The 16,250-nt window shown below is 40.9% G+C and overlaps 1 protein-coding gene across 1 annotated transcript; it reads left to right on the forward strand.

Moving 5' to 3' along the window:
• The first annotated feature begins 6,349 nt into the window (after positions 1–6,349).
• Positions 6,350–15,288, forward strand: DHRS9 (dehydrogenase/reductase 9). Its single transcript, XM_021703166.2, has 4 exons — positions 6,350–6,685; positions 7,897–8,155; positions 11,470–11,633; positions 14,877–15,288. The coding sequence occupies exons 1-4, from the start codon at positions 6,373–6,375 to the stop codon at positions 15,098–15,100; spliced, it is 960 nt and encodes a 319-aa protein (XP_021558841.2). The 5' UTR covers positions 6,350–6,372; the 3' UTR covers positions 15,101–15,288.
• The last annotated feature ends 962 nt before the right edge of the window (positions 15,289–16,250 follow it).

Here is a 16,250-nt window from a genome sequence, read left to right on the forward strand (position 1 = left end):
TGCAGCTAGGAAAATGGAGGCTAAGAAAATATAAATAATTTGCTCAAAGACCTCTGGTGATCAAGGAGCTGGGACTGGACCTCTACCTGCCTGATTCTGAGACCTGGGCTCCTAACCCCTGCCCTGCTGTCGTGTGTGTGTGTGTGTGTGTGTGTGTGTGTGTGTGGCCTCAGTCCTCCCTTCCCACATTATTTTTACTAGCAAAGTGGCTAGTGTTTATTTTGGCTTAGGAAACCTCTCCAGGCCCAGTTCAGAGGATGCATATATAGAATTGCAGCAGTCCTCATGCACTGTGGTTGGGGCGGCAGGGGGCCTGCTGATCTGCTTTCCCTTACTCTGCCCTCAGCTTTGATGAGCCCACAGGCTCACAGCCACTGGGTCCTAAGAAGACTGTTACAGATGAGGGGCTCTGGCCTTGAGCCAAGTTATGTGTACCCCTGCTAAGCACTTTGTTGTGAGATAAACTGGAAGACAAAGCAGATGAGCAAACAGCCCAAGCAACTAAGGTCAGTGCCCCCAGTCTCTTAATTATCGGGACGAAGGAGCCATGTGGAGTCGGCCAGGCTGGCGGAATATGGTTGAGGTGGCCAGAGTAGTTACAGTCATTCATTTATTTCTTGGTGGTCGATGAACCAATCGGCCATCAATCAGCTTCTGTGTACAGGTCATATTCCCAATGACTCTAACCAAGGGCTGCTGTAAGGAAACATGACAACGCATGGAATCTTGGCTAAAATAGAGGTCAAAGGTATGTAGGTGTTGGTTTGTGACTGACTCAATCCAATGACCTAGAGGAATGTGAACCTTAGGAATTGAAGAACCAGTAATTTTTGGACAATAATATTTGGGGTAAGAACAGACTATATAAAACTCTAGGTCGGAGTTGGTAGTCGCCTGGATTCAGGCTGTAGGCTGGGACACCAGCATCTGAAATGACTCTTAGCCCAGAGGTTACCTAATGAAGATAACACTTTTTTTTTAAATTTTATTATGTTATGTTACTCACCATCCATCACATCATTAGTTTTTGATGTAGTGTTCCATGATTCATTGTTTGCGTATAACACCCAGTGCTCCATGCAGTACATGCCCTCCTTAATACCCATCAGTGGGCTAACCCATCCCCCCTCCCCCCCTCCCCTCTAGAAACCTCAGTTTGTTTCTCAGAGTCCATAGTCTCTCATGGTTCGTCTCCCTCTGATTTCTCCCCCCTTCATTTTTCCCTTCCTACTACCTTCTTCTTTTTTGTTTTTAACATATAATGTATTATTTGTTTCAGAGGTACAGGTCTGTGATTACACATTTTAATGTGAGCCCCTCCTTAACAACTAAAAAGCTTCTCTTTGTTGCCTGTCACCAAGGAAAAATGAGTTTGGCTATTGAAAGAGGAAGTGAGGGGGGAAATGGAGAGCATGAGGAGAGAGGAGGGATTCTGACTGTTTCAGTTTGAGTTTTTGCTTTTCTCTAGTGGTTGTGAAGGTGAACTTACCAAAGAGTAGAAGTCCAAGATCACTAGATCTTGAAGTGCTGGAGTTCTTATTTCATGCATGAAACCCCTGTGGATCTAATGAAGACTTTTCTTAGAAAAAAAAAATGCGGGGTGCCTGGGTGGCTCAGTCGTTAGGCGTCTGCCTTCAGCTCGGGTCATGATCTCGGGGTCCTGGAATCAAGCCCCGCATCGGGCTCCCTGCTCACTCTCCCTGCTTGTGTTCCCTCTCTCTCTCTGTGTCTCTCCCTGTCAAGTAAATAAATAAAATCTAAAAAAAAAAAAAGAAAGAAATCCATGTGTGATTAAAAAAAAAACACTTCCTTTAAAAAAAAGAAAAAAAATTCTTTATTTTCCCTTGCCAAATTTTTACTTTTTTATTTTGAAATAATTTCAAACTTTTGGAAAAGTTGAAAGAATAATACAACCCAGAATCCCCAAATACTAACATTTATCACATTTGCATTGTCATTCTCTCTTTATATCCATATGTATGTGGGGGTTTTGTTGCTATTGTTGTTTTATTTTTAATTGAGTATCGTTGGTATACAATAGTATATTAGTTTCAAGTATACAAGGTAATAACTTGACATTTATATACATTACAAAATGCTCACCACCTCTCTCCATACAAGTTATTATGTTATTATTGACTATGTTTCCTATGCTCTATTTTTATCCCTGGGATTTATTTATTTCATAAATGGAAGTTTGTCTCTCTTAATCCCCTTCACCTATTTCACCCATCCCCCACCACCACCAGTGCCCCAGCAACCACCTGTTTGTGGTTTGGCAAACACAGCTTCCTTACCCATTCATCTATCAATGGACACTTAGACTGCTTCCTTAATATGTTTACGTGTTTAAATATTCTTACTATTTTCTTAACTTTGAGAGTAAGTTGAAGACATGGTGCTACTTAATCTTTAAATACTTCAGTATGTATTTCCTAAAAACAGGACACTTTCTACATAATCATAGTAAATTATAAAAATTGAGAAATTAATATTTATTGAGAATGCAATATTATTTATCAGATGAACAAATCTTAGTCAAATTTCACTAGTTGAACAAATAATGTTCTTTCTGGCAAAAGAAAAAAAAGTTTTCTGGTCCAGTGTCACGTACTGCATTGAGTTATCACATCTCTTTATTCTCCATTTATCTGGAGAAGTCTTCAATCTTTCTTTTCCTTCATGACTTAGCCATATATTGTGCGGAATTGGGGGATATGTCTTCACGCAGGATTAGCTTCCATTTATGCACGGAAGTGCTGCTGTGTCCTTCCCAGTGCAACACACCAGGAGGCACATGATGTTGGTTTGTCCCACAACTAGCAGTGTTAATTTGTATCACTTGATTAAAGCAGTATCTGTCAGATTTCTCCACTGTGAAATTATTATTGCTCTCTTTTTCCTTAGTACATATCTTATGGGGAGACTTTTTTTGAGATTCAGTAATTATTGTGTCTTATCAGAATTTCACCTACTAGTGTTAGCAACCATTGATCATTCTTGCCCGATGTAATTGTTACTATTACAGTTGCCACATGGTGATTTTCTAACTCCATCATTTCTTTTACATTTATTAGTTGGCATATTAACTCTTCTATAAAATGAGGCAAATAATGTGCCCTAACTCAAAAGGCTGTTGGGAGAATCAGATGAGATCTATATGTAAAAGTGCAGTGTAGAATGCTTCACAAATGCAAACCATTCTTTCACTATTCTCGCCTTCCGCTTGCCCCCAGCAAAACATGATGACATAGAAAGTTTCTACTCTCTGATCTAGGACACATTAAACCCCATGAGCATTTGGCTTCTTCAAATAACTCCATGAGATCTGGATTGCAATGAAGGCTACAGAATCCACTTAGAAAACAATACAACATTTAGTTATTCAATTATTCAATTTATTGAGGCTAGACTTGAAGAAAGCACTATACTAGTTGAATTTATAAATATGAAATTTCCTTAGAATGTCTAAACATGAAATTTCCCAAGAGGTAGGTACACCAACACCTCACCTCAAAATTATACACTTTTTAACATATTTATATATTTGAGAAGGGAAAACTCTACTACATGGACATTAATTTGCCACAACTCATTAACTCCTACACAAGAAAGATTTGGGAAACTATGCCAAATTATTAAGCCATGATCATCTAAAAACTTGACCGCTTTAGAAATAGGCACAGCTAGGGGCGCCTGGGTGGCTCAGTCGGTTAAGCATCTGCCTTCAGCTCAGGTCATGATCCCGGGGTCCTGGGATTGAGCCCCGCATCGGGCTCCCTGCTCAGCAGAGAACGTGCTTCTCCCTCCCCCTCTGCCTGCCGCTCTGCCTACTTGTGCTCTCTCTCTATCTCTCTGTCAAATAAATAAATAAAAGCTTTAACAACAACAAAAAAAGGAATAGGCACAGCTATTATCAAAAGGATCAACCAGTTTGCTCAAACCTACCATATTTTAATATTTACCTCTGACTTAGTTTTATCAATGGACAGTTCTCTTACCTCTTCTTTCTTTAGCTAAAGATCTTTTGCTAGGAAGAAAGATGAAAGCAGAGCCCAAAATTTCCCTGAGAAGTGAAGAAGATATATTACATTGAGTGATTTTTTTGTCTGAAATAACCTGTTCCTTATAAAGCAGTAGAAACAAAGTTGTGTGTATGTGTGCACATGGGTATATGTGTATAATTCTGTGTGTATGTTTATATTCCTTATTAGGGAAAGAAATATTTACATATAAAGGAAAAAAAACTGGAAGAAAATATGTACCAAAAATATTAAGAGTCAAATGTGATAATCATTACTTTGTTCTTTAATTTTTTCTGTATTTGCCAAATTATTTTTACCATGAGCATAAGTTACTTTTACAAGCAGAAAAAAAAAATGAACAATTTTTTTAATGGTTCAAATGAAAAACCAGGAAATACCTGTAAAAAAAAAAAAAAGAAAGAAAGAAAGAAAGCCCAAAGTTTATAAAATTGCTTGGCCTTGCAAGTACTTTGAACACCGTGTCCATGAACAGTCATGATTCCAGAAGCATCCATGAGGTCTGAACTTCAACTCCAGGGCTTATCCATTGTCCTCTATGAAGCACTCAAGGCCCCTCTTGATTCTAAGGGTGAATCTAGATCAAGGGCAGAGATATGTGTGCACATAGGGCAAAGCAAGGAAACTTTCTGAGTCAAAAGGGAAGGAAGTAAGATCTTTCCCACAGGTGATGTTCTCTGTGACCCCTCTTGCTTCCAAAGTCAGAGAGAGCCACAGACCCAGAGCTGTTCCTATGTGGGGTAGGACCTAATGATCTCCTTCCTTTGGGTTGCCTATGACTGAGCTAAGAGGCTGAGCCGCTGTGATGGTCAGACCTGAGGCAAGCAGTCACATGCCCTCTGGTTCTTGTTCACTTCCTACTATGGGATAGCTTGCTCTTCCCAGGCCATCGGTACCCACAATAAAATGATAGTATTGGCTGTCTTTGTAAATGACACTGTAATATATGGGATTTCATATCCCAAAATAGTCTGAAATTTCACCCTGTGATACTTTTGATATTACACTTCCAAATTAGTATCACACTTGTTTTCAATAATACAATAGCTTGATTCATTCACAACTGTTATTTTGCAGCCAAACATTGTATAATAATTAGTATAACTTTTAAGATGGCATATGCATTTAAATGGCCAAGACTATAAAATTAATAGGGGCACCTGGGTGGCTCAGTTGGTTAAGCATCTATCTGGCTCAGGTCTTGATCTCAAGGTCATGAGATCAAGCCCACTTTAAAAAAAAGAACTATAAAATTAATATAGTATTCTTTCTTCAACATTTGTTTTTAATCCAAAACAACTGTGGTATTTCTAAATTGGTACAGTCAGACTACATGAAATAATATTTTTTTTTGTTTAGAAAAAGATAAAAAGGTAATACATGCTTAGGGAAAATGCAAGTGGTAGTCTTCTGAGGAAAGGAGAAAGGACACCCTCCACCTGTTTGATTTTAGGCCGTAGGCCACCTCTTACCCGGAATAATTAGTTTTCCAGGTCATTCTGCTGCATTTACGGTCAAAGCCTCATGATTTTCCAGAAAGAATTTGCTTTCCTTTGTCCTGTGTCATGTGTTTCTTTTTCTCACAGAAAGCTAGTGTCCAAAGAGAATAGAATCTGAGGCTTCTTGATTCTGTTTTGGATGCTGTGCCTTCGGCCATCATCCCTCAGTAGCTTCCCATTCATCCCACCCTCTCTCCATCAACTCCCTGGTGGATACGCACTTGCATACTCTCTGCATGGAGTTGGGATGGTCTCAGAGTTGGGTTGAAGGATGACAATAGCCCACTGAAAATAAGAAAATGGAAACCAACTTGGAAATATTTTCATAGTGGCAACTACTTTGCCTGATAGTATAAAAATAATTAAGAATCTAATCATTCAATTGGAATTGAACATTTTCTAATAGATTTGCCTGTTCTACTCTTGAATTTCATGAAGTAGCAAGAGATAAGATTTTACCGTGACAGTCTATGTTTCAGATAGATGAATTCATACATGAGATTACTGTCACGTCAACCCAATGACTTGTGTCAGCTTTGCCATGGCACCTCTCTCCTGTTTACCTTCTCTGGCTATGGTTTGGTTAGTTTTTGCATTACTTTAGAGGAATGGTTTGTCACTTAAATGGCTATCTTCCTAGCCAAATAATAGTTAATTTTTTAACTATTTATTCATTTGAATGCATTAAAATATCTGAAGTTCATCAATGTTGGGTTATAGCACTTTGATGGTACTAATTTAAATTTTCTTTCTAATTTTGAACTCTCAGGTCACCATCTTCTTTTATTGTTCAAGAGAGGAGAGTCCCTATCATATACAGGGGGAAAAAAATGTTCTTTTGGGTGTTAGCCCTCCTAATCCTTTGTGGTTTTCTATGGAATTATAAAAGACAACTAAAGATTGCCGATATTACTGATAAGTACGTTTTCATAACTGGGTGTGACACGGGCTTTGGAAATTTGGCAGCCAGAACTTTTGATAAGAAAGGATTTCATGTAATTGCTGCCTGTCTGACTGAATCAGAATCAACAGCTTTAAAGGCAGAAACCTCAGAAAGACTTCACACCGTGCTTCTGGATGTAACTGACCCAGAGAATGTCAAGAGGACTGCCCAGTGGGTGAAAAATCAAGTTGGGGAAAAAGGTGAGTGATGTGGGGGTGGCAGAATGGAGGGGGTGTTGTGAAGTAGCTACAGCTAAATAAAATGTGTTTGGATCTTAAACGGCCTTTCAAGAAAATGTCTTCTAAATACCAGCTATGGTACTGGAGAATATTGGAAAAATCATAGTTAGGATAGAGCCCTCAGTAGTTTCAAGTTGCAAGCTCACTGTTTGCATGAGAGACACTGCCCACATTATCCTCAGTCATAAGTCCCAGTGAGTGAATTTAGAACTGAGTTGGAGGTATTGACTTTTCCTGCTCTTCTCTCATGAAATTCTACTTTGGCCACCTTCACAGCAAAAGAACTTAGGGCTAAAAGCTACAGGAAATCATGCAAGCAATCCCCAAATTGCCATGTGGATACCTGGGACCCATTTCTCAATACAAAATGATTCCAGAACTCACATATTTTCTATGGAAAAGGTAGAAAATAGCCTGAGAATCTGCGTAAAGGTACCTAGGATCATCGTGGTAGAGTAGTAAGCCATTGGACCTCATTCTTCCTCCAGCTTCTGCTAAGATGACAGCATTCCAAACTAGAGGATTTTTATTGGTTTGAATGAAGTTTGAAATGTTATCACTAATGAAGATGTTAGAGTCCAAAACAGAAAAAACAAATGTATGTGATTTTTCTCTACCACATCTTCATCATATAGTTGAGACTCCAAACCTCAAAAGCAGTGGTTTAATAATGCTCCAGACAATTTTTAATGCTTGAATCCCAAACAATTTTAACAATATTAAATGTTTTCCATCATAAAATAAAACAATTGATGACTAGATTTTTTTTTTTTTTTACCAAAAATAGATGTGAAGTAGATTGATATTGCTTTTTGTAAAAAGTTTATAATCTCTGGCTTTGCGATCTAGCTAGTGGGAAAAATAGAGCAATTTACTCTGCATCTAAGATGAAAAAGCAAAAGGCTCATTCAGACAGTGTCAGTATTTTACATTCAGAACCAGAAATAGAGTTACTGTGAGATTGGCTTCCAGTAACAGAGCTTCAACTATTTCAATTTAGCCTCCTACCCTCTCGGAGAGTAGTTACTTCCCAAAACTGTAAAGCATTTCAAAGCAGGAATGTGGTTAGAAGGAGGAAAGTGGACAGTTGTGTAAAGCAGGGGCTGTATTTCCATCAAGGACATATAAGTGCCATCTTCTATCACACCTCCTTTCTTTCCACTCTGTTCTAGGTCTCTGGGGTCTGATCAACAATGCCGGCGTTCTCGGCGTGCTGGCTCCCACCGACTGGCTGACAGTGGAGGACTACAGAGAACCTATTGAAGTGAACTTGTTTGGACTCATCAGTGTGACTCTAAATTTGCTTCCCTTGGTTAAAAAAGCTCGAGGAAGGATCATCAATGTCTCCAGCATTGGAGGTCGCCTTGCATTTAGTGGAGGGGGCTATACTCCATCCAAATACGCAGTAGAAGGCTTCAATGACAGCTTAAGGTAAAGCAAACATTGACATATTAGGAAATAATAGCTGCTAACATTTACTGAATGTTTATTATGTATTAGACACTCTATTTAGTGCTTTAAATTATTCCCAATTTGTAGGCAATACCACTGAAACAAAGAGATTAAGTAACTCGCCCAAGGTCACCCAGCTGGTAAGTGGTAGAAGTGAGATTTGAACCTAAGTCTATCCAAGTCTTTTTTTTACTTTTTGCATTAATGCACAATGCTGACAGTGATGGTGAATTTATATTCAACAGGTCAGTTTGTTAAATAGTTAGGGAATCATATAGAGAGCCTAAATCAGGGTAGATCTCTCCATTGGTGTAACTGTCAATTGCAGACACAACAGTACCATCTTATTTAAACCCTCAGTAGAAAATTATCTGGTAAAGTAAATGTAATTATCACAAAATAATGACTCAGCTACACAGCTTTTTTTCCCCTTTTCCTGCAAGTTCTGGACCCAAATTTCCATACATTTCAGACACTACAGCTAAATGGATGATAAACTTCCCATTCCTACCCCCACCCCAAGGACAAGAAAGACAGTTTTCCTCTGATGCTTCCATTTCCAAAAAAAACTCAGAGCAGGAATTTATTAATCAGAGGTGAAGATTTTGCTCCCACAAGAAAGCACTGATCACATCTTTTTGCTGTGTTATCAGAGAACCACAGAGCTCAAAACAAAGGACCTATTTCGTAAACAAAGGCCCAACTCAGTGCCCCCAGGCATGGATTTCTCTAGATTTATACCATTTGAGATTCACTGGGCTTCCTGAATCTTAGGTTTATGTCTTTTGCCAAATTAGATGAGTTTTCAGCTATTGTTTCTTCAAACATTTTTTTCTGCAATCTATTCTTTCTCTTCTCTTTCTGAAACTCTGTAACACAAGTGTTAGGCCTTTGGTTTTGTCCCACAGATCCCTAAGGTTCTGTTCACTTTCTCATTTTTCTCTCTGCTCTACAGATTGGATAATTTCTAATGACCTACCTTCAAATTCACTGGCTTTCCTCCATCACTGTGCTGTTGAGTCCAACCAATAAATATTTTATTTGGGTTATTGTATTTTTCAAGTGTAAAATTTTCATTTGGTTCTTCTTTGTCTTTTCTTTTTTCTGGGAGGCACTCTAACTTTCCATTCACTTCAAGAGTATTTTCCTTTGTATCTGGAGCATTTTTATAATAGCTGCATTACAGACTTTGATAATTGCAACATCTGTGTCCCTTTGGCATTAGCATTTGCCATTGTCTTTTCCTATGTGAGTTGAGATTTTCCAGTTCTTTTTATGCTGAACATTTGGAATGTGCCAGTTTTTATGCTAAAGATTTGGAATGACATGAGACTATGGGCCTTATTTAAGTCCTATGGAAAAGGTTGATATTTTTGTTTTATTTTTTAAAAAGATGTTATTTATTTATTTGAGAGAGAAGAGAGAGCTATGGGGGGGAGGGGCACAGGGAAGGGCTGAACAGGGAGCCCAACATGGGGCTCGATCCCAGGACCCTGAGATCATGGCCTAAGCTGAAGGCAGATGCTTAACTGACTGAGCCCCAATATTTTTGTTTTAGCAGACAGTAGATGAGGTTGTGTTCAGGTCACAACTGCTAAACCATCATTCTGTACTTTGAGATTTCAATGTTTGTTTGATTTTTAAAGACTTTGCTGTGCTATTCAGATCTGTTCTGCAGATGTACTACACAGTAGCCAGTCTGGGATATGGATGATGGTTGTCCCCGAGTTTGCTTCTCTAAGTCAGATTCACACATGCACATGTGCAGTGCATAAACAATGTTATGGGGTCACTTTCCTGAGTTCCTCTCTCTGTGATCTTTCCAGTTCTCTCTTGTTTCCTGGGACTGCCATCCAGCCGGAAGTTACCCCATTCTGCCAACTACTTCCCACATGTGTGCTGGATATGGGGCCACATGATGGGAGGAAAGAGAGAGACAGGGTTTCTTCCCACTCTCTTGGAGACTAATAACCACTTTTAAAAAGGGATTCCAACTGAAGGGCTTGTATGTTCGCAATGCAGCTATACTATGCCTGAAATTACCCAATAAAGAATGGTTTTGTTTTTTGTTTTTGTTTTTGTTTTTGTTTTTCTAAATCGTGGAAGTGGTATTGGAAATGGTACTGTGCATGCAGGCCACAGTCTAGTGGTGGCTCCAGAATTTCTATATATAGGAGGGTTTAGGGACAACGGTCCAACTGGGAGAAGGCTGGGGCTCTTTAAAGCTGTATTTGCCCAGCACGCATACTGGTTTCATACTGGTTTGACTTACCTGGTAAACTTAGTTGGGTGACTTAAAGCCATTTGTTCCTAGATTATATGTTATTTCATTAGTAGATGGGGAGACAAATCTTCCCAATTACTTTCCAAAACCCAAAGGAGCTCAGAAGATAGGTGAGTAAAGTAAATTAAGTTAGAAAATAACTTTTTAATAATGCAAGCAACATACTTTTCAAAATCTTCCAAGATCAAGCTAATTTGCATTTTTAGTAAAGTACACTGCAAACTAAACAATAGGCATGTTGCTAGAAAGCAGAACCTAAGATAAATTACATTTTAAGTTCGTTGGTAGAGTTCTTTAAAAATCATATGGTAAAGGCTTGTATAAAATGAGTAATTACTTCCTTATAGAAGTAATTATACTTCCTTATAGAAGTAATTCCTTGGTGGAAATATACATTAAATTTAGGAAATAATTATTCATATAATGGTTTGCAATTCTTTGTTTTGCTTTTAAGGTGGAGGGGTGGAATCATGATTCCCCTAAAACCTTGTTGCCCAGTAAATCAGTAGACCTCTGGTTTTCTGAGGCCACATAATGAAAGAGCTCACTGAGCAGCATAGGGAACAGGTCAGCCACATCAGAGATTGTCACACTGTGTCCCTCAGCCTGTCCTCATTTGTGCCCCAATGTCCTCACATTCCTAAAATGGAGGTAAACTTGTCCATCTAGGCCAATCACTACTCCATCTCCCCATAAGGTATTTTGCATACTGAGAAGAAACCTGTACTTAATCCGATTGTCTGTTAATTTAATGACAGAGTATGGCTTAGTGGGGAGCACTAGACTAGGAGTGGGTCTACCCAGATCCCTTTCCCATTTTGCCACTAAACCAGCCTTCACCACCCTGAACTTTCCTCACTGCAAGCTCAGAGGGTAGAACAAGATACTCCTTCCCAACCCACCCAATTCTGTGATCCCATGAAAAAATTCATTAGAAAATAATCACCCAAATGGCAAACGTTCTCCAAACAAACCTGGATTAAACATCATCAATGTGTTCATTTCACAGACGGGACATGAAAGCTTTTGGTGTGCATGTTTCATGTATTGAACCAGGATTATTCAAAACAGGATTATCAGATCCAATAAAAGCCACTGAAAAAAAACGCGCCATTTGGAAGAATCTATCTCCAGATATCAAACAACAGTACGGAGAAGGTTACATTGAAAAAAGTAAGTCTCTAGGTGGACCCAGGGGTTCATTGTCTGGGGTTCATTGTCATAGGCAACATGAAGGAGACTCAAATATAAATGAAAAAATAAGGTTTTCATAATAATATACCAATAAGGAGATTAAATATGGATCAGAGATCCCTATTAATTCCAGTGCCATCTCTTACTTCAAACATTTACTGAGCATTTACCAAGTGCCAAGTTCTATACTAAGCACCTTATGAATTCTTATCATTTACTCCTCAAAAGAACCATTGGGTAGTGAGCAGAGGCTTGGAAAGGTGAATGTTCTACCCACAGATGTACAACTCCTCCTGGTCCTAGCCAGACTGGACCTCAAGTCTTCACCTCTACACAAGCCTCCTCTTTTTGGAATATCAAGACTCAGACTCTGACCCTTAACCAGTTTACAGTCTAGTTGAGGAGAAAAAGTAACCAAGTGAGATTGTAAAACAACGAGATTGTGCAGCATGCAAGAAAATTGATCCTGTACTCCTTAGAACCCAACAGCCCAGAAGGGGTGCTAGACGGTATAGTCTCTAATTGCCCAAGGAATTCAGCATTGGATGAAAGCATTGCTGGTCACATGGCCTTTATGAGACAGGTCAGGTTTGAGTAAGGCCTAAAGGCCAGGAAGGAATTATTTGGGTGGAAACTTTCCAGGAATTTCCGAGCAGGAATGCACGGGGGGCGGAGACGGAAGGCAAAGCCGCGTAAGTCAGATTGAGTCAGGGATGGAGAAGATGACTAACATATAGTGAACATTTACTATGTACTCGTCACCACTCTAAGGGCTTTACATGGACTGTCTCATTTAAAATGCCCAAATAAACCCTACGAAGCAGATATTAGCTGGATTATCTAGAAACAGAGGCACAGAGAAGCAACTTGCCCAGTGCCGCGCAGTTAATAAGTGGAAACACTGGCTGTGAACCCAGACCACCTGACTTCGCCATCTATTCTCGGCCCTGCGCTCCAGTGGGAAGGAGGCCTGAAGGAGGTGATGGAACTTCCTGTACCGGGCCCCGCCTCCACCTCAAACCTCCTGTTCCTGTTTAAAGCTTAGTCGGCCTTCCTCAAACCCGTACTGAGCTCTTGCTTTAAGCCAAACAGGGCCCCACCTAAATTTGCGTCACTGTAGACTCGAAACGCTGATCCTGCCTTTTCACCCGTGGGTTTGGTGAGAGAGCCAACTGTGGCAAGGTTCAAGGCTGGGAGTTTTCGAGCTGGAGCCAAGAGCCAAGTCAGGTCCACCTGGGGAGGTTTTTAGGATGCCAGTCGCCCCCAGCCACCCGACCCCACTGCACATGCACATGTGCGCGCACGTATCAACGAGAATGTCTGGTTTCACAAACCTCCCAGTGCTATCATGTCACTATATGCTGAGAACTACTGCTGTTAAATACCCTTGTTTCTGGGCGCCTGGGTGGCTTAGTTTTTAAGCATCTGCCTTTGGCTCAGGCCATGGTCCCAGGGTCCTGGGATCCAACCCCACATCCGGGTCTCCGCTCAGCGGGAAGCCTGCTTCTTCCTCTCCCACTCCCCCTGCTTCTGTTCCCTCTCTCGCTGTCTCTCTCTCTGTCAAGTAAATAAATAAAATATTTTTTTAAATAAATAAACAAATGCTCTGGTTTCTCACTCATTATCAACTCTGAAGATTCTAAGTAGGTTCAGAAATAGGGGCACCTAGGTGGCTCAGTCAGCTAAGCCTCTGCCTTTGACTCAAGTCATGATCCCAGAGTCCTGAGATGGAGCCCCACATTGGGCTCCCTGCTTAGCGGGGAGCCTGCTTCTCCCTCTCTTCCCTGCTTGTGCTCTCTCTCTCTCTCTCTGTCTCTATCTCTCAAATAAATAAGTAAAATCTTTTTTTAAAAAAATCCCTCATTTAAAAGAGCTTTCTCTGTTTGATACTGACATTGATACTTTCTAAATGCCTATGAATAGGTCATCAACTTCCACCTCAAAATTATTTTTGACTTGTCCCCTGGCTCAGGTGTCCCCTCTAAGAGGTACCAGAAGGCCTTGAGCCCAATTCTGCACTGGTTGTTTTTATTAGTTTTCTAAACAAGGACTTGAACATCAGCCAGACGCATAGTTCCAAAGAAGACCACGAATTTAAGCTCACCTTTCTTCATTTCCCAGGCTATAGTTATAAAATTTTAAAATAGCCACTAAGGGGGTGCCTGGGTGGCTCAGTCGTTAAGCGTCTGCCTTCGGCTCAGGTCATGATCCCAGGATCCTGGGATCGAGCCCCGCATCGGGCTCCCTGCTCTGCAGGAAGCCTGCTTCTCCCTCTCCTACTCCCCCTGCTTGCGTTCTCTCTCTCTCGCCATGCCTCTCTCTGTCAAATAAATAAATAAAATCTTTAAAAAAAAAAAAAAAATAGCCACTAAGACTTGTTAGGTAATCTCAGTTAGGTTCTTTGAACAACTTGTGGCTACTAGGGCCTGAAGTGGAAAAGGAGATTTAAAATCATAGATTTTCTCTTGAGAAGACACAACTCAGGTATGTTTTAAGAGCACTGTAGGAATGCTCCGAGCCATTACCAATCTTCTGCTAAAATAGCTGCCTCTTTAAAAACTATCTTAGCTCATTACTCAAGCATTTCATCTGCCTGATCACCAGGATATGTTTAGCTTTCTGAGTCGACTTTGGGGATGATTCCCTCTTTATTCACCGAATTATAGAGGCACATGGTATGTAGGTGCACATGCACGCACATGCACATGCACATGCACACAACACATCCACATTTCCTATACACATAGTATTCCCTTAAAACAAATTTGGAATCAAACTCATAACTTCCTGGGTTGGGGGGGGTGGCTCGTAGACTTTATAAAGTATCTTTCCCTCATTGTTTTAAAGTAGTGCTTCTCAAAGTCTGGTCCCTGGGCCAGCACCATCAGCATCACCTGGAGACTTGATAGAAATGCAAATTATTCGGTCCCACTTCACACCCACTGAGTCAGAAGCTGGTAGTGGGACCCAGCAATTGGGTTTTAACAAGCCCTCTAGATATTCTGCTGCCCGCTCAACTTTGAGAGCTAGTGGTCTAACGAAAGCACTGCTGCATCCTTTTCTGAGGAATAGATAGAAACCCACCACAAGGGGCCTCAATTTCTAACAGCGAATTCAAAATAAATTTTCACACACACACATCCTCCCCTTTACACCCTGGCCTCACACACTCCTTTTCTCCTTCTTCCAAAGAGTTAAGTGTACTTTTGTCTCTTTCTACAGGTCTAGACAAGCTGAAAGGCACAAATTCCTTTGTGAACGTGGACCTCTCCCTGGTGGTGGAGTGCATGGACCACGCGCTCACAAGTCTCTTCCCTAAGACCCATTATGCTGCTGGAAGGGATGCCAAGACCTTCTGGATACCTCTGTCTCACATGCCAGCAGTTTTGCAAGACTTTTTATTGTTGAAACAGAAAATAGAGCTGGCTAATCCCAAGGCAGTGTGATTCAGCTGACAACAAATGCCTGCCCCTAGGCTATGAGATTGGCTGCTTTCAAGGACACATCTCCTTTTTGGTCTCATTCCTCACCTAATCCAACCTGGACTCATTTAGATCGTGCTTCTTTTGATAAATGAGGGGGTCCCACCCACATTGGGAATGTCCCAAGGTCCCTTTTTAGGACTTCTTCGAAAAGAAGGGCTGCGATGACCTATCCCATAGAAGGGCTCAAAATTTAGGTTTTGCGGGGCACCTGGGTGGCTCAGATGGCTGAGCGTCTGCCTTTCGCTCAGGTCATGATCCCAGGGTCCTGGGATCGAGTCCCACATCGGGCTCCCTGCTAGGCGGGGAGTCTGCTTCTCCCTCTGCCTCTGCCTCTCTCTCTCTCTCTCATGAATAAATAAATAAAACATTAAAAAAAATTTGGTTTTGCCTGCTTAATATGATGTAAGGGAAATTGAAGGCCTTTCCCATCCAAAATGATCTCTACCACCACCAGCCCCATGCTTCTAGCTCCCGCCCCTTGAACTCCAGAATGTTAATTACATGTCCCTTATCACAATGTTTAGAGATAAGTAGAATACTTTCATGAGTGGATTGGATGTGGTTATTTTGCTGAGAAGAAGACTCTGAAGTACTGGAACTCAGTTTTGTAAGCCGTGGTGGGTGGTCAGGAGAAGGAAGGGTGAGGAAGCATCATGTGACTGGTATAAACTAAGGGGAGCAGAGAAACACTAGGTAGGATTGCAAGTAGGAGGGTAGGGAAAGAGCAGAAGGACAAGAGGACTGAGAAGAAGAAACAAGTATGCAAGTGGAGGGAGGGAGATTCCAAGACAAGCCTGCCTGGTCTCGAGGGAGCTATGGAGGGTGCACAGCCTATTCAAGGCCACTGTGAACACAGATGCGGACACAGCTATCTGTGGAAAGCAGGTAACAACAGCATGACCCGTCATTCCGAAGAAGAAAAACGTGGGGCGTGTATGTTTATTATGGTGATTGTAAATACAACAAGACCCAGAATTTCTGAAACAACTTACACCCAAGATGGTTGGAAAGCCTGTACTTGAGGTGTCTCTGAAGCCCCATACAGATATAGAGCTAAATTAGTACTCTTTGGCCTACAGTTACAGTGACAGCAGGTCTGCTCCTTGCTCAT

The sequence above is a fragment of the Neomonachus schauinslandi genome, chromosome 3 (genome assembly GCF_002201575.2).
Source record: "Neomonachus schauinslandi chromosome 3, ASM220157v2, whole genome shotgun sequence".
Taxonomy (NCBI): domain Eukaryota; kingdom Metazoa; phylum Chordata; class Mammalia; order Carnivora; family Phocidae; genus Neomonachus; species Neomonachus schauinslandi.